The sequence below is a fragment of the Orycteropus afer genome, unplaced genomic scaffold, assembly GCF_000298275.1.
Source record: "Orycteropus afer afer isolate SDZICR_OR568_19922 unplaced genomic scaffold, OryAfe1.0 scaffold00623, whole genome shotgun sequence".
In the NCBI taxonomy this organism is placed as follows: Eukaryota; Metazoa; Chordata; class Mammalia; order Tubulidentata; family Orycteropodidae; genus Orycteropus; species Orycteropus afer.
Genome location: NW_006922210.1, coordinates 52,052 through 62,784, shown reverse-complemented (window position 1 = coordinate 62,784; position 10,733 = coordinate 52,052). Strand labels below are relative to the sequence as shown.

The 10,733-nt window shown below is 39.3% G+C and overlaps 1 protein-coding gene across 1 annotated transcript in view; it reads right to left on the bottom strand.

Annotated features, from left to right (window-relative positions):
* Nucleotides 1-6,377: 6,377 nt before the first annotated feature.
* CEP20 (centrosomal protein 20) overlaps nucleotides 6,378-10,733 on the bottom strand; it is a 23,320-nt gene continuing 18,964 nt past the window's right edge. Inside the window, exon 5 of the mRNA XM_042783065.1 lies at nucleotides 6,378-6,454. Coding sequence (XP_042638999.1) covers nucleotides 6,378-6,454 — 77 coding nt within the window. The remainder of the gene's footprint in view (nucleotides 6,455-10,733) is intronic.

The following is a 10,733-nucleotide window of genomic DNA, read 5'->3' as shown; positions in this document are numbered from 1 at the left end:
CACATTTGGAGAGGTTAAATATCCTGGCCAAAGTGGCACAGCTAGTTCCAACCCAAGCCTGTCTGATGGAGTCCATGTAAGTAGATGAAGAGTCTGAAGTTTTTAACCCCAGATCTCCTAAGCAACAGCCAGTCCGCTTCAGGATTGTCAGTGAACCGCTCTGAGTCTGTTTTCTTAAGGGCAAGCAAAGATGGTCAGAATCTACTCACGTTCTAGTGAACCACCTTGTTGGGCTGTTATATAGTAGTATGTAGTATAAGTGAAGGCCTTCTACAAAGCTCTCCACACCTTTCTAGTACACTCTAGAAGTACCCCAGGACAGTATGCACACGAACAGTCGTTCAATAAATATTTGTCCAATGCACACAGCTCACACTTTTAAATCTTTGAAACTTTTTGAATCTTCAAAACTGTATTGTTGTAATAATTAAATTGTTATTGTTGTTATGGGCCGTCGAGTCAGACCTGACTCATAGCGACCCCTCCTTGGGTTTCCGAGGCAGTATCACTACGGAAGTAGATTGCCCCATCTTCCTTCCGAGGAGTGGCTGGTGGGTTTGAACCGCCAGCCTCCTGGTTAGCAGTCAAGTGCCGTAGGCACTATGCTACCAGAGCTCCCAATAATTAAATTAGATGCCTGTAATTTAAAAGCTCATTATTTCAGAAGGGGAAAAAAAAGTTACTTAAAATAAAATGTTCCTTGGACTGAGTGCTGACAAGTAATTTTCTGTGGCATGTCTTTTCCGTAAGGTGGAAAAGGGAGTTTCCATGAACTCATAAGGCAAGATGGCAGAGGGGAAATTCATCTGTTGGATTGTCTTTCGTCAAACATCTTTGCTTTTGTTGCTGAATTCGAAGCAGCCTTGGAAACCCTGTGGGGGAGTGGAGTGCTACTGTGTCCTGTACGGCAGGCACGGAATCTCGAGTCGGCAGCAGCAGGTTTTGGTCTGGTTTCATTGCCGGGGACAAGAACCGGTCAGCTCCAGCTCTCTTACACAAAAGCACTTTTGTTTCATCCATAGCCGCCCCATGCACTTCTTTTCTTCATCACCAATTTCTAATTCTGGTGTCATGGCAAATCCTACCTCTACCTCCTTATTTCTCAATAAAAGCAATTTCACCTCATTCTTAAAAAAAAAAAAAAAATCAATAAAGACCACACAATCCTTGTAGAAGGGTTGTTACTAAAACAAACTGCATAAAACCAAGTGGTTGAGAAGCATTGTCTTAAACGCCTTTAAAGGCAGTCTCACAAATGTTAATGCTTATGTACATTTGGCTTTTGATTAAAAGAAGACATCAAATTTTACAATCATACAGGCATGAATTATACACAAATGTGTTCTTGTACATAATGATAAACCTCTTAGTTGTTTCTATGCCAACATATATGCTAAGCTTAAATTTGTTATCTTCAAAGGCCGCCTCTGTTCCTGCTGAATTTTTAGAGCACCCAGGTTTTCAATTTCCACTTTCCTCAAATCTCTTATTGCCAATTCCCATCCAAATTTGCTTCTATAACTTCTCCCAACAATCCCACAGAAACCACCAGCAATGTGCTAAAATGATTTTATGAGAATAGTTTGACGGGTCCTCTATAGTTTTATTTTGGTTTCATGAACATCTTGTCTTTTCTTTCTGTATTTTACAAGTCTCAGCCCATACAACTATTTGAACTAAGTAATTGACACTGTTCATAAATCCTGAGGATAGAAATTTCTACAGCAAATTTTCTCAACTTATTTGTTATGCATATACTTTGTAAGTAAGTACATGCATAAATGCATAAAACATTTGTCGATTCATCATTTTCAGGTGACATCAATACATTAATCATGTTGTACAACCATCATCCATAATTGTTGCCAAATTTCCCATCACCATATACAGTAACTCACTGCTTCCTAAACAATGACTCCCCCCGCCCCCCGCTGTCCCTCTTACCCCTGAGACCACTAATAAACTTGGTTCTCTATACATTTGCCTGTTCTTGTTTTTCACAGAAGTGTGATCATATATTATTTGTCCTTTTGTGACTGACTTATTTCACTTAATGTTCTGAAGTTCATCCATGTTGTAGTATGCATCAAGACTTTGTTTCTCTTTATAGCTGAGTAGTAATTTACTGTATGTATGTACCAAATTTTATTCATTCATCCATTGATGGACATTTGGGTTCTTTCCACCTATTGGCTATTGTGAATAGTGCTGTGATGAACAGTTTGCATTGCTCCATTCAAGTCTTTTGTTTTCTAAATTTTTCACAGAAATCAGATCTCTCCTTTTCAATCATAAAAATGTTATAGTCTTTTGAAAACAGGTGTTTTTCTCTTTCCAAAATATAAAAATGTAATACTGCAGTGCAGTGAATTACTTAGTATGACTTTTCTAGCCATGGTCTTTTTGACTCGCACCAACCAGATGACTGCGTGGAACTATGTAAATGTCGTGTGTATGGCCCACTTAAAGGGCTTGGATACTGCTAGATAGGTAGAGACAAGTATTGATTTGGGTGAAGGGAATGGCAATGTACCAAGAGTGAGTGATCACCATGGTGCCATTGAGGAAGAGGAAGACATAGATAAGTACATGGGAGGTATAGACAACAAAGATGAAGCCTTTTGCTTGTACAGTACTATGCTGTCACTGATGGCAAGCCTTGATCTATGAATGAGTAGACAGGCTAAATGATCAGCCATGTCTAGGCAGGGGGGAGTGTGCCCATGACCATGTATAGGGTTGGCAGATGATGTTTCTACAAGAGTTATCTGTATGTGCTGTAAGAATGTCTGGATATATAGTAGAGCTGACAAAGGACAAATTTGTGGTGGCTTCTTGGCCAAACCCAGCTACCCTGAGGGAGTGAGTAGTTGGACCTGTGGGCTTGGGACTATAGTCTTAGGGGACACCAAGCTCAGTTGGCATAACATACTACACAAAAACATTGTTCTATATGTTACTTGGGTGAGTAGCAACTAAGGTCTTAAAAGCTTGCAAGTGACCATCTAGATGCAACAATGGATCTCTCTTTGTCCACAGCAAAGAATGAAGAAAACTAAAGATGCATGGAAACAATTAGTCCAAGGGACTGGTGGACCATGCAATCCTCAGCCCATATGACCATGAGATCAGAACGAGATGGTGCCTGACTACCACAGTTAATCCTCAGACAGGAATCGGTGCAGAAGATACTGGATAGAGTGGGAGGACAATATATAACAAAACTCAAAATCATATAAAAAGACCAGGTTTGCTGGTCTGATAGGGCCTGGTGAGAGCCCTGAGACTATGGCCCCTATTTATCCTTCAGGTCTGGAACTGAACTCACTTCTGTGGCTTACAGCCAAACAACAGACAGGCATATGGGGTGAACATTTACATCAGATAGATATACTCCTTGGAGCAATCAATCATGGGAGCCTTAGAGGGGCAGTATTTGCACACAGAAATAGCTCAGGGGACAGGACTGCATGGGAGGGAAGGACACAGGGAAGAAGTAACTATGGGGAGGAAGTGGGAAGAGAGCTATTACATTGTGGGGAATTGCACTCAATGTCATGGAACAAAATGTGTATGAAATGCTGTATGGAAAATGAATTTGCTTTGTAAATTTTTACTCAAATCACAATAAATTATTTTTAAAAACATAATGGCTTGTTAACAATGTAAATGGAGTACATGGTGCCCTTGTAGGGGTGGGTTTGTGCAAGTAGGGTACATGTAACCCTATTGTGGGGACTGGTCACTTTTGTCATTCTGCTAAATGAGCCAGCTCAGAGGCAGGAAGGCGATCTCGATACCATCAAGACAAAGAAGAGCCAAGAGTGTGGAACATGTTCTTGGATCTGAGATCCCTGCACTGAAACTAGACATGGTGACTGACCAGGACAAGACAGAGCAGCAGGTTTGCCGGCGCACCGAGGAGAAAACTGAGAGCTTTTGAGTAGGAAGCTTGCTGGCAGAGTGGGGTGCACCCATTCACAGAGCTAAAAGAGCTTTGTACAACTTGCCTGAGCAGGGCAGAGGCCGGCCGAGGCCGAGGCCAGAGAGGCACGCCTGTGGGCATGGCAGAAGGGAGGCTGTCCTGATGGAAGAACAGTCTCCTGAGCATCCCTGAACCTAAACCTGTTACTTCCCTAATAAACCCCATAATTTTGAGTATTGTTTTTGAATTGTGTGTGGCCACTGCAACAAATTACTGAATCCAGCAGCAAAGTAGTGAGTATCGTGGAAGGGATGGTTGGTGTCAGAATTGGTAAAAAGGTTGGAGGGCAGTGGCATGTCTATGTCTGACCTCACAGGAATTTGCCTCGGGCTGATGCTGCTGGTGGTGGTTCTGTTTCCCCTTAGTCAAGTTAAGAGGAGGTTAACAGGATGCCACCTCCAAGCCCCTTTCTGTAAATACTAAGTATGTTTTTAAATAACACACGGCCCCTAGATTATGATAATGTCCCCCCAAAGAGCAACACCACCAACCCCCACCAGTGCCATCTTATCCGGGTGATCACAGCGGCCCAATAATCATAAATCAAGAAAGGTTACCCTCTCCCTCCATACTCTGCAACTAGGTTGCTGGAGATCCCAAAAGAAGGCCTGAAGAAATATCTCCAATCATTCTTCTGGCTTCAGGATACCTCTCTTGATGACAGAAGAGTGATATGAACAATCATCACACAAAGGTGAGTTGCTTAACTTTTTATTACTATTATTATTATTATTAGTAAGCGATACATTTAAAGTATAAAAGTTGCCTAGCTACAAACAAGTTAGAGGATAATGCATACAAAAGGACCATGGACTACATGTGACAATTCTGTTTAGCTTCCAGTTTAACGATTTTACACCAGTAACCAAAATGATAAATTTTTACATTTTTTCCTAATCTAGTCCTACATGATTGCAATTCCTGAGGTAAGCTTAAGTATCCACTACCAACATCCCTGAATGTAAACCAAGCCCTCTGGGAAGAATTCAGATATTTATAGTCCCACATACATACAACGACATTCATAATTTTAATATTACACATTTCATTTTAAATGGAATGGACCCTTTTAATACTTCCATGTGTATATATGATTTTAGCCACCAACAGGGCCCCTCAAAGTCCTCTGACTTAGAAAGTATGGCTTAAGGGGATTACTTTAGTAATTCTCTGCATTCAGTAACTGTGATGGATAAGCACAGATCAACACCCTGAACAAAATGCCAATTTCAGTCACTACAACTCTGACCACTCTTCCCTGTGGAAAACATTAAGCTAAATGTGATCAGTGTACAGGTGCAAAGTTTTATTCTGAATACACTCTAAGACTTTTGCTAATCAGTAGTTGGCTACTACAACAGTCAGATGTTTTCAGTGAAATGAGCCTGCAGACTCTACAGTATAAAAACTTAATAAATAGTGTAACATTTTAGAGATAGCACTGTAAGAGCTCTGACAATTGTTCTATTCCAAGAATAAGACTGATGTTTAGTAAGAGTCCAAATAAGTCGGGATTAGTGTCATAGCTCATCTTGTTATTGCACAACTCCAAGCCACGTGGAGGTTAAACAATGCCATCTTTTAAAAGGTACTTTTTGGTATTTCTCCCAAGCCTGCCTCTTCATGTTTATTCCACATTCTTTATATAATAAAATCAACTCTTTGTTTTACTTACAGCAAAATTAAAAGAATTATTTCTCCTCTACCTTTTAATTAAATCCTCTAATGGAAGCCACTCCTCGGAAGGAAGGTTGGGCAATCCTACTTCCGTAGTGATACTGCCTCGGAAACCCAAGGAGGGGTCGCTATGAGTCGGGGCCGACTCCACGGCAAACAACAACAACAACAACAATGGAAGCCAAGTAGTCTAGGGAAAGAAAAAATACATTATTATCTAGTGTAAAAGTTCAACTTTGGATAGTAATTTAGACATTTAACCTAATTGTAAATAGTTATACAAAAAACAGCCAGCTAAAAAATCAACTTCATAGGAATTACTCTTTTAAATGTTTTTTAAAAACTGGCTTTTCCCACCAATCTACAGAATTCTAGCTAAAGGAAATTCAGAGCATATGGCTATACACACCAGGAATTTTTTAGATGACTGTACAGGGTATGAAAAATCCTTTCATGTCCCACAAATTGATTGTTATGGAACTTTAAAATACTTCCTAAAAAGAACACATTTTATATCACATCACACCCAATAAGCCAGATGACAGTCAGGTTTTATTAACAAGTGCAGAAAAACATGAAAGACTAAATGTTTTGCAGAAACATTCAAATTTGTACAAAATACAAATATTAGTGGTACATTCTGGTAACATTGAGACAATAAATAAGTTATTTAATACATACAATATTAAGACAAAAGATGCCCCAAATGAAAGTGTCATCTCTTCACTGCTTGAGAAACCTGAAGATCTTCAAAATTAATACTTGTCCCCTTCCCTTTTCCTAGCCGATCATCTGAAAGTAAAGAAAATGAATATTAATATTCATCCCAAGTCAAAATTTAGGCATGTAAGCACATTTAGGATGTTATATACATTTCAGGATGTTATCTGTCTTTACTGTGTAAGTCATTTAAGTGGCTTAGGACAATGACAAAAACATTGTTTTTTAAACACTAATGAAGCCACTCCCCGGAAGGAAGGTTGGGCAATCCTACTTCCGTAGTGATACTGCCTCGGAAACCCAAGGAGGGGTCGCTATGAGTCGGGGCCGACTCGACGGCACATAACAACAACAACAACAACAATGAAGAAATAAAAAAGGCTTAGTAGTAGACATTCATTCTAAGTTGTTGACTTACAAAAGAGGAAAAAAAAAAAACCTCTAGGCATAAATCCATGTTCAAGTAGTTAAAAACTTCTCTTGAACTGTAAGTAAAATATGGAACTCCAAAGAAAGGGAAGGTGTTCAGTCAGCATTTTGTGGGATGTCAAAGCTTATCAATTTAAAAAAAAAAAAAAAGACCCTTTCTTCAAATAGAAATGCCTCCCAGCAGTACCCTCTTGTGGCTAAAACAAAACTGGTGCTGTATCCATCTTCCCACCCAAACCTTAAGACTGACGATCCAAGAAACCATAGAATACATTCTTTTTACCAGAAACAAAGATAACTAAGCTCTGTGAGCATTCAGAGAAACCCGGAGTCCCTGTGAGCGCTCACTGTGCTCTGGCGGTTGCTCTGGCTGGGGTAGAAGCCCCAGGTACTTAAACTGCTTCTGTCATGGGGGAAGGGAAAAAAAGGCCACCAGTGTTCTCTTTAAAAGAATCTAAAGAGAAACCTAGTTTCCTACAAAAATATGAATGCTCCCACCCCCAAACACTTTAGAGCTGCAAATAACAAAACCTTTTTAATGACAATTTTGATATAAGTTGTTAAAATTTAGTCATTAAAAAAGAGTGGGGGCAATTTTAGCACCATACACACACACTGGATTTCCTCACTCTACAAGACAATTTTCACTAATTGTCTAATTTTATTAACTTCTCAATTCTAAAAGACACAGTTGTATTAGTCTTTAGCAGCTGATTATCCTAAGTACTAATACAGATAGCCACCGATGTACGCTAGGGTCCTGTTCTGAGTACTCCATCCTAAGTTACTTTTGACATAAGTAGAATATGCCTTTGGTTTTTGTTTTTTGTGTTGTGCTGTTTTTGTTATTGCCTGCTGTACAGAGTGTGGTGTGTTTTTTTTAACTTTTTACTGTGATTCGGGTGAGTTTACAGAGCAAATTGCTTTTCCGCTCAACAGCTCACACACATTGTTTTATGACTGCCATCCCTACAATGTAATGGCACTCTTGCCACTTCCTCCCTGTGTTCCCCGTTTCCATTCATCCTTCTTTCCTTTTTGCCTTCTGAGCTTTATCCATGGCCGGGCAAATTATGCCCCTTTGAATGCATATGGTTGACTGTTCTAATACCTCCCAGTGTTACTGTTCACCTTAAAGGCTGAAAGCTGAGCCACAGAGGTGATTTCAGTTCCAAGCCTGAAGGCTGACTAAGGGCCATAGTGTCAAGGGTTCCACTAATCTCTATCTGACCAGAAGCCTGGTCTTTCTATTATTTTGAGTTTTGCTCCACATTTTTTCCCCACTCTATCCAGGATCTCCTATTATGATCCCTTTCTGAGTGGTTGGCAGTGTGATAGCTGAGCACCATCTAGTTCTTCTGGCTGGCTCTGGGTCATGGAGGCTGAGGTTGGCATAGTCCATAAGTCCACTGGACTAACTGTTTCCATTTATCTTTGATTTTCTTTACTCTTTTTTTAAAAAATTATTTTCCCATCTTTGCTCCAGATGGGAAGAGACCAATAGTTGCCACTCACCAAAGCTCTGGTGGTGCAGTGCCTAAGGCATTTGACTGCTAACCAGAAGGCTGGCAGTTCAAACCCACCAGCCACTCTGCAGAAGCAAGACTGGGCAATCTACTTCCATAAAGATTTACCACCTCAGAAACCCAAAGGGAGTCACTATTAGTCGGAATCGACTCAATGACATTGAGTTTTTTTGGTTTAAAGAAGGGTGTAGAACACTATCTTTCTGGACTATTTATGCCAATTGACCTTGATGGCCCCTGAGACTATGGTCCTGAGCCCCCAAGCCCTATACTACATTGAACATTTGTGAGTGAACAACTGAGAATGATGACATCAGCAAATTACATGCTGCAACATTATATGTAGCACATATTTTTAATGATAAGATGTAAAAAGAAAAAAATAGACACTTTTAAGTGCAATTCAGTGTAACTCAAATATGTCTTAAGCTGGGGACTACTTGTAGTATTTTATAGGACTGGATAACATGAAAATCTCTCTCTTTCAATTTTAAGCAATCTCACTACACAAACCAAAATTATCAATTTTCTTAGCACACAATGACTAGGTTTTCTAGAAATGCATTATTAAAAAAAATGTTACTCATGTATGTGGTAGACGTTCAGTAAAAATGATCTGAAAATGATTTTCTCTATTACAAAAAAATTTAGTTTTTCATTTATAGCAAAAATTACTTTGCCTCCAATATTATAAAGCAGTATTGTGAGTAGAACTAATGAATTAGCTATCATGTCAAAGGTAGGGCTTGCTTATATAATCCCTCTTCATTTTTTTAAGGTCCTTTGAAAACTCTGATGAGAGGAGTGCTTTCATGTTGCCATGCTTTGGACTTACTTTCAAATAAAAGAGAATTTTAATGTTTTTACATTTCAACTAGATGAGAGTTTATAAAGATAAAATGAAATCTGAAGATTATTTTAACATACTTGCAACATTTTCAATGCTGTCAAATAAGAGGTAAATGTCCTTCAGACAGTGAGCTAGGGCTGAGAAAGTAAACAGAAAGCTAAAGCGTGTAACTGGAGCATCATGCAACTGTCTGCAGAGATTCTTCTCAAGTACCTGCACAGAGAAGTCACTGTTGTGCCAAGAAAATGTGTTGTTTTCTCATAGAATCATTTCCTAAACTGGATCCTGACAGAACATTTTAGTTTTCCTCGGAAAGTAAAAGATATTTCTTTAATCAAGATAATTATTGGGGAAAGGGGAAGTTTTTGTTTGTAGGGCATTGAGTTTACGCTAATGGTGGTGGACTATTTTGGAAAAGGATAGCAATAATGATGGCACAACATGAACAATGTCATCAATGTCCCTGAGCTGTAAATGTGGAAGTTGTTATGTTGGTGAATGTCATCTTGTGTATGATTGCCCCACAATAAAAGCAAAAAAAAAAAAAAGACAACTCTTGATGATCAAGAAAAATAGTACGCAAAAATCACTGTTCTTCCCATTAGTTCAGTGCTCATCATCATCTCTGGGCCTTGCACAGAATAGGCACCCAAAGCTTTATGGTCTTTGGCACTTTACACACAACAGTTCCAAAGTCACTAATGCTCTCTCACGTGACACGCACTCTTTCTCTCTCTTGCTGTGGTGGTGTAAGGCCACCAATGCCTAATCTATGGACTTCATCTCAGGGAATAAGTCTTTTCTTAAAGAACAGAACTCAGTTAAAAAATGCCCAATAATTCATACTTCTGTTTATTTAGTCATTAGCCACAAATATTAAGGAAATTTATTATAAAAAGCTTACAAACCAGAAAAGTTATTTCTCAAAAGGTTATTTTTCCTCATGGAAGTGATAATGCCAAAGTCTCCTTGCTGCTGTACTTAAAAGTGTGAACATACACAATAATTTCTGGTGACAAATGAATAACAAAACAGGTAATGTCATATACTCTGGTAAAGCCTTTTGGGAGAGGAATTAGACAATACCTACTATAGTTTTAAATATGTAAAAGCTTTGATTCAGCAATTCTACTTCTCGACAGCCATGCAAGAGAAACACTTTATACACTGCTACAAAAAAGCAATGTTACACTGCAATATGTAAAAGCAAAACATAAAAACATGCAAAAGTACATCAGTAAAGGAATGTGTGGTGGTTATGTTTTTGTGTTAACTTGGCTAGGCCTGGTTGAGTGGCTGGGCAGCTGGATGTAGTATTCCCCATGATGAGACTGGTAATCAACTGCATGGTGGAATCTACTGTGAGCAGATGAGTAGCTAGCTGCCTTAGGGATATGGTCAGCTTCCTGTATATGAGCGGGAGCTTTGGGAATGGTCTCTAGCTTATGGCATGCTTGGACCCTGCATGTAGCCGTGTCATTACTCAGCAGCCTGCTATGCTCTGCCAACCTTGGGACTTACAATGGACTTAAGTTAATGGCCTGCC